A 12834-nucleotide genomic window follows, 5' to 3' on the forward strand; every position below is an offset into this window, starting at 1 on the left:
GTGACAGTATTTTAATTTGAGAAGCTTTTTGTGCATTAAAAACTTTATTATGTTTTTTTTTTCTAATTTATGTCAACATTTTTAAGCCAGAAGTCGGTTTCAGTCCATACCGACGCCGTTCCGAAGCCGGTTCAGAGCCGCTTTATTTTCGTTTTTGACTCTGCGAGGCAGCGAGTGTGGTTCGAATAGTTCGGACTAATCATGACTGCGTTTGAAGGTAATGTGTGCACAGTGATAACAGTATTTAAAAAGAGCGTGTGCATTGCGCCCATTTTGTAAACTCTCAAATGGCGATGGAGTGAATTTTGTGCGATGCGCTTTCAGTAGGCAGTCTCGATGCTGGAGCACCACGCCGTTCAGGCTACAAATGCCTCGAGTTTTACACATTCCTGAAGAAATCAATTATTCTGGAACTTTTTTTTTTGTTTTTTTGTAATATATTAGTTCTACTGAGGCACATATTTGCGTTTTTACAGTTTACATATATTAAATTGACTCGAGCGGCTTAGGGTTGGTGCTGTCATTTTGGTGAAGTCGTCAAAAATGTTAATCGTGGTTCTTGCGCGTTCTTCTCTGCAGAGATGGGCGTCCTGCCCGAGATTGCTCAAGCAGTCGAGGAGATGGAATGGACGTGAGTTTTATTCTTCATGGGACTTCTTTCATGAGTCCTGCTGCTCACACACTACGTACTGAATACAGTTCCGTCGTCAGTTTTAATCGAAGTAGAGGTGCTTTGGTGAACATTTTCATATTAGTCATGTATTTTATGCGCTTTTGGAAAGTTGCATTCATTGTCGATATGAATTTAGCTTCATTTACGTTGAAAACTGGTTCGGTTGCTTAAGGTTTGTCATGTAGTTTTTCGAGACAATACATGTACGGAGGAGGAGGCATTTATTGATGAAGAACTGAAGTTGTTAGCCTGGAATAAAGGTTCTGCGTGATCACCTAAACTGATCACAACAGCAGAATAAGTATCTCGGGCGTTTATGAATTACACACACTGAGCACAGATTAGCACAGATGCATTACTTATTGCATCGGAACCAACTCTCAGTTTCGTGTGGTTACCCGAAAAAGCTGTGTTTTGTCCTAAAGCTTAGCTCCTCTTTGCAATGTGAGCCTCCATTTGGTTATTACTTAAAAAACCCCAGGTGGTCGAAATTTCCGGAGACCTCAGCTACGGTGTCTCCTATAGCCCGAGTTGCTTTGGGTCATTCAAATCCAATAAACCAAACCAAACCACGTGGTTATTCTCGTTGTTTACAGCCTCCCCACTGATGTGCAAGCAGAGGCTGTGCCACTCATTCTGGGAGGAGGTGACGTTCTCATGGTGAGGATTTTTGTGCAAATTCCCTGTGTTTGCTATTCGGACATTTTCCACAGTGGGTTGAGTGGTGGAGGTCAGCTAGAGTTTGGATGTAATCAAAGAAACACAAGAAGTGCTTGCAACCTAACTTGACTCATAGTTGTAATGTAGCTGTTACGCTGTTACCCTCATGATACATTTGTTGCACATATTACGTGAGTCTCCCCCACATATCTGTGTTGTGGTTAAACTTCAGGATGGTTTACTACTTAATACAAACACACAAAAAAATTATTATCATGATGCTGGGTTGCTGAGCCTGAGGATGTGGGTTTGATCCCGACTGCTACGGCTGCATTTCAATGGCGGCAAACACAAAGTGCCCACATACTGTATGATCATGGTGCACGGTGTTCCAGGTGGTCGAAATTATTCAAGAGCCCTCCCTGAACCATGCACCACACCGGAAATATTGTGGGCTCATGGGCTTTTCAGTTATGCCTTTAATTGAGAAGGAGGTATGCCATCTGTTGCTTCAAAACCTCAACCACGACGCTGTTAACACACTGCATACATTATGTCAAAAGATTTGGACAACCCTGCAGTGGCCACAGGATTGGAGGAGGTCAGTTTACATCCCCATTCCAAAGAAAGGTAGTGCCAAAGATTGTTCCAACTACCGCACGATCGCGCTTATTTCGCATGCTAGCAAGGTGATGTTAAAAATCCTGCAAGGTAGGCTGCGGCAGTATGTGGATCGGGAGCTTCCGGACGTGCAAGCTGGGTTTCGCAAGGGCAGAGGAACTAGAGACCAAATTGCCAACCTTCGCTGGATCATGGAAAAAGCAAGAGAGTTCCAGAAACCCATCTACTTCTGCTTTATTGATTATGCAAAAGCGTTTGACTGCGTAGATCACAGCAGATTGTGGCAAGCTCTCCAAGAGATGGGAGTTCCAATTCACCTCATCTGTCTCCTCAGGAACCTTTATGAAGGGCAAGAGGCCACAGTCAGAACTGGGCATGGCCTTACTGATTGGTTTCCGATTGAGAAAGGGGTGAGGCAAGGCTGCATACTGTCGCCCTGCCTATTTAACCTATATGCAGAGTGCATCATGAGGAAGGCCGGTCTGGACGAGTCTTCAGCTGGAGTGAAGATTGCTGGAAAACGTATCAACAACCTTAGATATGCGGATGATACCACTTTAATGGCAGAAAGTGAAGTGGAACTCAAGAGACTTCTGATGCGCGTACAAGAAGAGAGTGAGAAGTTTGGGCTTAAACTGAACATTAAAAAGACGAAGATCATGGCGTCTTGCCCTATCAAGTCCTGGAGCATCAATGGACAAGAAGTGGAAGCTGTGACAGATTTTCTGTTCTTGGGCGCCAAGATTACCTCGGAAGGAGACTGCAGCCATGAAATTAGGAGACGCCTGCTTCTGGGAAAGAGAGCAATGGTTAGCCTTGACCGCCTAGTAAAGAGCAGAGACATTAGTCTACCAACCAAGATCCGTATAACCCGTGCTATGGTCTTTCCAGTTGTGATGTATGGATGCGAGAGTTGGACTGTGAAAAAGGCTGACCGCCGAAGAATTGACGCGTTTGAATTGTGGTGCTGGCGAAGACTCTTAAGAGTTCCTTGGACTGCCAGAAGATCAAATCAGTCGATATTGTCGACCATAAACCCTGACTGCTCATTGGAGGGTCAAATTCTAAAGTTAAAGCTCAGCTACTTTGGTCATCTGATGAGAAGAGAGGAGTCGCTGGAGAAAGATTTGATGTTGGGAAAGGTTGAGGGTCGCCGGAGAAGGGGTAGGCAGCGAACGCGATGGTTAGATGGCATTCTCGAGGCACTGCAGATGAAGCTATGTGATGTTAAGAAGATAGTGAGAGACCGGAAAGCGTGGCGTGACATGGTCCATAGGGTCACGAAGAGTCGGACACGACTGAACGCCTGAACTGAACTGATGCCATCTGTGAGGACAAAAATGTCAGCATCAAAATTAAGTGGCAGTTTATTGGCTAAGCATACATATAAACCATTTCACGAATTTCACGACCCTCAGAGAAACCGGTTAGACTGGGGTGTTAGGTGGGGGGCAGTCGTGTCAACTCTTTCTTGTGCTACGAGAACAGCCAAGTGCCCCAATATGGCTGCACCCTTCACCGCTTAGTAAAATCGTGTGTACATACATAAGCCTTATTTAGCACTTGTTTAGCTAAGTTTTGCTTGATTTAGCTTTGCCGCATCATGCCAAGCTTAGGGAAGTATTTATTTATTTCACATTTCCTTGTGGCCCACGCAGAGAGCATTGGGGGTGGGCAGTACAGATCTTTACACGACTTAAAAATGTACTAAAGGTTATTTAACATGACATAATAAATAATGCAAGTAAGAAAAAAAATACTCTGCAACATCATTACACAAGATTAGCAAACATAAGGTGCATCAAAAGATATAACATGTGTTCTATGGTTTTATCAGGATAAAGGTGGCTTCATTAAGCTTTCTTGTGAGACTTTGTCAGAGATAAAGATGACAACATCTGAAGCTTAGCTCGGAAGACTGGTAGCTTAGCACATGAAACCAGCTACCGAAATGATGCAGTGGTCTAACGCAGTGGCCCTCGAAGCTGATCTTTTTGCCTTGACCTAGGTTCGAAACACGCTGACAGCAAGTCTTTATTTTCAAGGGGCTGCTCGAAGAAAGCTTCAGAGACACACCAGCGGTATCAAGAATGCTTTTAGTAAGACTTCTTTGTTGAAAGAACAGCAGTCAATCATCTTGCTGATGTGAAAGTGCAGAATACATCGGCAGAGCATTGACTTTTTCTTTCCTCGAAGGACCCCTTGCAACCATTGGCATCAACCGATTCTCATGATGCCATGAATAGTCACCTTAGACATGCTAGCATGGCAGCGCAGGGTGGGGCAGATGAAAGAGGGTTCACCAAGGCTTCATCAGATTAAATGCAATGTCATGAAATGAAAATTGGTCGATTCCTTTAGCTTAAAAACCTCCTTTTAGAGCCATCTGTCGATAATTATTTCTTGAGCTGTATCCAACTGTAAGACGAACTGATTCAAAGCCCATTGCTATGGTGTTTCTTTTTGTCAGTGGCAGGACATAATTTGGGATACTAACTCATTAAAGTCACTATTTACACTACATTGCAAGGAAGGAAGCTAAGCTGTCGGCGCAGTGGTTACGACGCTTAACTACTCTTCCCAAGGATGTGGGATTGAATCCCGGCCTCGGCGGTCGCTTTTCGATAGAGGTGAAAAGCAAGGCGTTCGTATGCTGTGTGATGTCAGTGCACGTTAAAGAGCTCCAGGTGGTCGAAATTTCCGGAGTCCCCCACTACTGCGTCTCTCATAGCCTGAGTCGCTTTGGGACGTTAAACCCCGCAAACCAAACCAACTTTTGGGCAAGTAATTACGACCATTTTGAACCAAATAAAAGCACCAGAAAGGGTCTGTTTCCAGCTGCAAGGGCTGTACCAGTGTTGGGAAAAGGCAGCAGGACAAGTGAGCTTTGCTGGAGGAAGGCAGAACTTTTTGATTCAATCGAGGAGTATATGTCGGCACTGGCATGGGCTTCTGTGAGCTTAATTGATGTTGAAATTTGTTTTTGCCCTTGGGTGACTATCTGCAAAAACCATCTGCATTCTTATTTATGAGTGGAATGGAGGTGATCGTAGGCTACAAAAACTGATGGCACTCACTGCAATGCAGTGTTCATGTCACTGCCTGCCTCCTGCATTAGCTTTTCCAACTGCCCGCTTGATTGGGATGATCTTGTTTTTGCTGAGGTCGACGACAAATCCTTAATATCGAGTGGTGAGGAAGTTCTGACAGAAACAAGAATTTTGAGTTGACATGCAGTGGCACGTAATCGTGAGATTTACATATACCTTATGCCACTGCGTCACACATGTGAAGATTGCTGACAGCTTAGCATCTTGGTTTCGGTTTGAGGTAAAAAGTCTGAAGAATCTGAGAGAAATGCATTTCATGTAGTTTTATTGTGAATACACACCATTTTACTCCTCCCTCCAGAAATACTCACTCATTCCAGAAGTTTTCAGGAATGTTGGTATTTCATACTAGCTTTGGGTGTCTTTTCGCCGAAGAAGACACACTGTTTCTGACCATCCCACCACTGTAGTGCAGTGGTTAGGGCACTAGACTTCTGTGCCTGCCCAAGAATGCGGAATGAAATCCTGGCCGCAGCGGCCGCTTTTCGATGGAGGCGAAAAGCAAGGCACCCTTGTGCTGTATGATGTCAGTGCATGTTAAAGTTCTTCAGGGGGTCGAAATTTCTGGAGCCCTCCACCGCGGTGTCTCATAGCCAGAGCCACTTTGGGACGTCAAACCCCATAAGCCAAACCAAACCACATTTTCTGACCCTGCTTTTGGCTCACGACAGCCTGCCTCCATTGCTTATGCATTATAGGGCCCATCATAACCATCTGTTTTGTTGCAGGCAGCTGAGACGGGCAGTGGCAAAACAGGCGCCTTCTGCCTGCCCATTCTGCAGATTGTATGGGAGACTCTCAAAGACCAAGAGGTGGGCCGTGGCAAGAAGGGCGGAGGGGCCAAGGCAAGCCCATCCTGTAAGTTGCACATTGGCACATGGTGAACGATTGCAAGAAGGGGGAGAGAGTCCCCTAAGTTTAATTTCAGCCTCGTGTTTTAAGTAGAAAGGAGTTTACAGCAAAGAGTGAAATTAAGGTTAAGGGGCGCATGGCTTTTAAAATTATTTTTCCAATTTTTGACCAAATTTGATAAAACCTCGTATTCTGATTCAGTTTCTTGCACTGATTTCAAATTGCAACTCTTTTTCCATTTGGCCAATTAGTGCAAGAGATATGAAATTAGTTGTTCATAATTTGCAGAAACAATGAAAAAATAACCACGCTACAAAAAATTCCCATGGACACTTTTCTAGGTACTAGAAAGTGTAAAGAATACAATGTTAGGAGCACTTTTTTGATATAACAAATATTAGCGATGTTATTGTATTCCTTATTCTTTCTAGTACCAAGCAAAGTGTTCATGTGAATTTTTTATGGTGCGGTTATTCTTGTTCCCGCAAATTGTGACCAATTTCATTTATCTTTTGAACTAATTGGCCAGTTGGAAAAAGAGTTACATATTTTAAATCAGTGCAGGAAACTGAATCAGAATACCAGATTTTATCAAATTTGTTGAAAAATTTGAAAATGATAGCTTTAAGAGCCATGTCCCCCCCTTAAAGCACCAAGAATTGTAGGTTTTCTCGTACAGAAGCTTAATATGGTCATAGTACGGACACCGCAACAGAAGCACTGTTTCATAGTGTTTAATGTTGTTTTGAAAGCAAAAAGCATATTTTTAGGCAAAACAGAGTTATTCCAAGATCCAAAACTTCGAAGGACTGAGCGCTGACATTTTGAAAAGATTTTGTCTGATATTCTGTAGATTCATCACTCTATTTATGAAACAAGGATTTATAATTTTAATTTCACGTCGAAAGTTGCCTGTAGTGCTTTTTTGTGGTGAAACTCGGCCATTAGTGATTTAGACCACCACATGACCACACCTCAGTAAAATATTAATATCCTTAAGTGCAGAGTGTTCTTTATTTCCGGAGCGTTCCTCTTTTTCGGTTATATTTTATGCTCTCTCCTGTGCACCCTTCAATAAATAACAATGCTACCTTTATATCGCCAATAATAGGCTTTTAGTTTTTGTCTTTAAGTGGCACCTCATTATTGTAAACCTCGTGGATGAAGTGGTAACCACGGCGCACGAAAACTTTTGTGTATGAAGCATACGCTCCTGTATCATAACACATAACAGCTTTGAGCGTGGAAACTGGAATGGACGCTGCTCGATACTGAAAGTGTAATTACTCTCTTGGGGAGTGATATGTATTGGCTTTCGACGTGCCACTTTTGGCAACGTGCAATCGCCATCAAAGTGTTGCACCATTTCCTAGACTTATTGAATCTTGGGGTATGCCGCTTTTCTTTTTTAATATGGCTATTTATATCACGACCATGACTGAAGAGCTCTGGCACAGATTAACATAAAAGGACTTCATTATTACGGAATGACAAATGACGGCCAACGTTGGCAGAAAGCGAGGCTTGAGAACTAGCATCTATAGAATATTTTGAAAGCACAGTTCTAGGCATTTGTATGCATAGTGTAGCTCTGTGAAATTTGTGTGTCGCCGGGAATGGAAGGTTAAGAATATTATGGGAGAACCATTTCGGAGACTGTCCTCGGCTGTGAGGGTATGTTTTCCCATCTCTGTAACGGCGCCAAAACCATGCCATGCTGGTTGGTCGGCATTCAGTGATGCCATACATGAGGTCACTGCAATGTGCTGAGTCAGTGCACTGTGCTGAGTGGTCCAAACAGAGCACAGGGGACAGCACAGTGACATCGCATATGATCTCACTGCGGTGCATCACACTCAGTGGTCTGAACACTATGCTGAAAGGAGTGACAGCATAGGCACGCTATGCACTCTCTCTCTGAAAGAAAGGTGCAGGTTTTGCATACCTATGAGTGCCTAATTATAAGAAATTCATAAAGTTTAATTTTGATCACCTTTGATTTTCACCACTACAAGATGTTGCTGAGTCTCGCTTTATAAAGTGGTGATCGTCTTGTGGCATCCTTTTTTTGTTTGTCTGTTTCTCTCTGTCTCTCCTTCTTTCTTCTCTTTCTTTCTTTGTGATACAGTATTTTTTGGACATGAAGTTTCTGTGACATCTTTTTTTGCTTGTCTGTTTCTATCTCCCTCTTTCTTTCCTTTCTTTCTTTGTGATACAGTATTTTTTGGACATGAAGTTTCTGTGACATCCTTTTTTGTTTGTCTGTTTTTCACTCTGTCTCTCTCTCCTTCTTTCTTTTCTTTCTTTCTTTGTGATACAGTATTTTTGGGACATGAAGTTTTTGAGAAGCCGCAGAGGCCTCCTGGGTAGGCAACCAGCAGTCACAGCAGTCTGTAGTGTTCACTTGTGACAGCTTTATACAGTATTCTGCTAACCATTTTGAAAAATTCTTCCACCTTAACCAGAGGCACATCTACACTGAAACCACGCACAAAGGTTGCGCGTCATTTCCCCCTGGGGCCATCTGTTAAAACAGATGTTTGCATGTACTGTGGGAGGCGGAGGCAGTGCACCACTTTGGCCTGCGCTTCCTAGAAACGGCACCTCCAGCCTGACCCAACCAGGGAAATCGGCAGTCGCCTTTTCCTATCCTCATCTACATCTCTTACTTTTCTATCTAGAATACAGAAAATAGCGAAGGAATACAAGCAGACAAACATATTGCTCCCCGAGCACAGGAAAAATGAGCTGCTTAGATTTATTGTTTTGTTCGCCATCAGTTTTTATCGATTTTCAATGGGACGTCCTTGACAACCCATATAGAAGTGATCATTTACCTGTCATAACCAGGCCAACATCCTCACCATCCATCACTTTAACAAAACCACGACAGTGAAAACTTTCACTTAGGAAACTGGCGATTATTTCAGTCCAAAGCCAACCTCGAAAAAATATTTTCAAAATATTTCAGCGTAGTTGAGCTGAATGAGATTACCATTTGTGTTATTGCCGCAACGCACCTGGCTATTCCACAGTCCTCGGAAGCTGTGCAGCGAAATCATAAAGTGTTGTACATGCGAGAGTGCAAAGAAGCACAAAGAGAACAAAGAAAGGCCTGGGGAGTATTCTGGAGATATCCTGCACATGAACATCTTATAACTTTTAAAAAGGCCAGAACAAAAGTGTGGTACATTCACCGCAATGCCGAAAAAGCCTCGTGGCACAGTTGTGTGTCTTCAATAAATAGCTCGACCACGTCTGAAAAAAATTGGGAGCAGGTTAATAAACCAGATTGCAAATAGCCTCCTTTCACGATTCCACTTTTAACGACTTCTGGTACAAAAATGGACATAGACGAACAAGCAGACATATTGGGAAAACATTTCGCTGCAGTTCCTAGTTCCACACGCTATACACATTCTTTTTTAAAGTTTAAAATTACAGTCGAAAAATAGACTCCCAACATCTGGCTGCATAAATGAACCTTTTAACCCTTTCACTGTCAGGAACGTACCGGTACATATTCGCGTTTCCTCCCCGCAGTGTCAATAACGTGCCCGTACGTATTCTATCGCGTTCAAATTTTCGCGCCTCACCGTGAAGCTACCGCGCTTGGACTTGCTCCGCCATCTGTTGAATCTTTCTACAAGCTGATATGCTCGCTCCGCGCCGATATGACACATATATGGAAGAGTATGGTGCGACCGCGCCCGCCCGTTCTTTGCTCGTGGGAGGGGGCGTGGTCGCTCCGTGACACTACTCTCTCCAGCGAGCGATCCTTCGGCGCGCGCGTGCGGTTATGGGTTCAAAGTTTGTTCTGCCATCTGCTGCAGGTTTGGAGGTTTTTATTTTTATTCTTTGTCGCGCTTCCCCTACGGCGTGGCAAGTTCAGAGCCGCACGCGATTGCCTCTCTCTGACTGACATATGACTCGATTGCTGCATTCGCTCTCTCCACGCGCCCTCGCTTGAGGACAGCTTGCCGTTAGCAGCAGCAGCACACGAGTGTTTTAGCCTCTTTCCATCTTTTTCTCTTTAGACTTCACTATGCGCCGTTTCTCTCCCTTGTGCTGGCCACTGATATGCTCGTTCTCTGAAACCAAGCCGACACTGGGGGTGCGTCCCGGTCAGAAACAGCCGACAGTGAAAGGGTTAACTGCTTAATTACGCTTGAAAAAATAGAATATTATCTACTCGCAAACACACTGCACCAGGGCCTGATGAAATCACTACGAAATGCTGGCTCATTTGTCTCTGTCCTCAGTAGACAGATTATTGGAAATTTTTAACAAAATATGCATTTCAGGAACAATACGAGAAGCCTGGAAGAAAGCTATTACAGTATCACTTTTGGAGCCTGGGAAGTCACCGGACTCCCCAAGCAGTTGTAGGCCAGTAGCTCTAACGAGCTGTCTTGCAAAATGTCTTTAAAGCATTGGGAATATAAGGCTTTCAATTCCGGAAGCTTCTTGAAATCCACCAATGCTTTTACAAAAAGAAACAAAGCTTGTTCAACTATTGATCACCTTGTCCGACTGGAAAATACAATCCGAGAAGCCTTTATTCATAAAAAACACTGTCTTGCAGTCTTTTTTTACCTATGACACCACATGGAGGTTTGGGATTTTGCATGATTTGGAAGAGCTCAGCATTTGCTGAGCTTTTCTTTCTGGGTGGTCATTTCAAGTATGTGTTGGTTCCACCCTTTCCAAAAACCTTCATACAAGAAAATGGTGTTCATCAGGGATGCATTTTAAGTACTACACTTTCTATAGTAAAAATGAACCCCATAGCAAAAATAATCCCAAAATTTGTTATGCACTCTGTCTTTGTAGACGACCTTAAAATTGCATCTAGTGTAGAACATGTAATACAGCTCACAGTAAATAAACTGGCAACGTGGGCAGATAGGAATGGCTTTGGGTTTTCTACACAAAAATCGGTAGCTGTTCTGTTCCCTCTTAAAAGTGGACTGCGCACTGATTCTACCATCTACCTAAAAGATGTCAAGCTACTTGTAAAACATGGACCTAAATTTCTAGGCCTAACTTTTGACAGAAAGCTTTCATTCCTTCCTCATACAAACAACCTGAAAAAGAAAGCTTCAAAATCTCTGAATATATTAAAAATCTTTTCACATAAACGCTGGGGTTCTGACAGAACATGCCTTATACAAGTTTACCGTTTTGTGGTGTGCTCATGTTTAGAATATGGCTGCATACTATCTATGGATCTTCAAGACCGTCATATTTCAAGGGATTGGGTCCCGTACACAATTCAGGCTTGCGGATTTCAACTGGTTCATACAGGACATCACCCAAAAATAGCTTGCATGTAGAAACCAATGAATCGTCACTTACAGACTGAAGAAGCATGCTCACATGCTTATATATTCTAAAACTCCATTCACTCCGAAAGCATATTGGTTACCTAATAATTGCAAAGTGCCCATCTAGAACACTCTTCAGTAACAAACCCTGAGCAATAAGACCATTAATCCTATGTTTTGAGCAGAAATGCCAGGAATTACACATAGTTGACAGACCCCCATATATTGTCTGTAGTCCCAACCCGCTACCCTCTCGTTACCTCACACTAACACAGTTTCGTAAGAAGCAGATGCTGCCTGAACACATATTACAAGGGTTCCTGGATTTAGATAAAAATCACAAAAACCACCGAGCATTTCATAAAAATGGTTCTAAAACAGCTTTCTATATTGGTAGTGGTGCAGTAGAGACAAATGCAAAAAAAAATATGGTTAGGTTACCTCAGTGTGCATCAATTTTTACTACTGAACTTGATGCCATCTTCTTACCTGTAGAAAAAAAATACTAAAGAGCAAAATTGAAAAGAGTAACCTACAAAGACTAACTCAGTGTAATCACAGCGCTACACTTCAGGAATACTACTGAACACTTGTTAGGAAATAATACATTATGTGAGATCAACCGAAACATAAGGATACGAAATAAAATTCTGCTGGGTACCAAGTCATGTAGGGATCAGCGGTAATGAACGAGCTGATATGTGCTGCAGCCGCCCAGAGCACTAAAATGGAAAATTTAAATATATCACATAAAGGTGTCAAGAAATTTATGCAAAGAAAACTGAACGAAAAATGGCAGCAATTGTGGGACAAGGAAGTAAGCAACAAATTACACCAGTGAAGCCAGTGGTACAAGAATGGAAATCATGTAGTTAACCAATAATGTTTCATCGAAGTTGTTTTATGTCGCTTTTGTATCGGTCACTCTCATTTAACAAACAACTTCATTCTTGCAAAACAAGATATACCTACATGTGAACTCTGTGGAGAAGTTTTCACTACTACCACATCTTAATAACATGTTCAAGACTTGAAGAACTAAGACAAGAACACTTCCCACAAGTTTATAATGGAACACATACCACTACACCCTAGTTTACATTTAGGAGAAAAGTCACTAATTGGTATTTCCTACGTTCTTTCATTCCTGAAAGAAGCAAAGCATTTAAGCAAGCTATATAAGTTCTAGTAACTTTTTAATGCCCTTTTTATTAGCATACACTTTAAACCTCGCTCTTGCCGCATGATGGCTGGAGTTGCCTATGTGCCATGAAACACAACACACAAAAACAGCTTGTGAGTTGTTGACCCTTTTGGTGAATATTAAGTGTGACCATTGTGCTTACCTCATTTGGCCGTGCATGATGAGAAACCTCTCTGACGAGATTGAAAAAGCGAAAGACGCAAACGTCGATTTCCGGCGAAGGGCTGCAGTGGTGGTGCCATCTAGCATCATTACAAAAACATTCCACGTTTGTCTGGGTGCTTTACAACCACGGCGCTTTCCTCCAACAACGCCAGATGGTGCCACAGGTGCCTTTTGTCGGAAACTCGGCGTTGGCATCTTTTGCTCCTCAATGTCACGAGCGGC

General features: G+C 42.8%; 1 protein-coding gene across 1 annotated transcript in view; it reads left to right on the forward strand.

Moving 5' to 3' along the window:
- The first annotated feature begins 88 nt into the window (after positions 1-88).
- Positions 89-12834, forward strand: part of Ddx1 (ATP-dependent RNA helicase Ddx1) — a 61288-nt gene continuing 48542 nt past the window's right edge. The window contains exons 1-4 of the mRNA XM_084578327.1: positions 89-217; positions 580-631; positions 1270-1333; positions 5793-5922. Of these exons, the coding sequence (XP_084434453.1) occupies positions 202-217; positions 580-631; positions 1270-1333; positions 5793-5922 (262 nt within the window). The 5' untranslated portion in view covers positions 89-201. The remainder of the gene's footprint in view (positions 218-579; positions 632-1269; positions 1334-5792; positions 5923-12834) is intronic.

This window comes from Amblyomma maculatum, chromosome 9 (assembly GCF_055883805.1).
Source record: "Amblyomma maculatum isolate TAMU_Amacu chromosome 9, ASM5588380v1, whole genome shotgun sequence".
NCBI classification, from domain to species: domain Eukaryota; kingdom Metazoa; phylum Arthropoda; class Arachnida; order Ixodida; family Ixodidae; genus Amblyomma; species Amblyomma maculatum.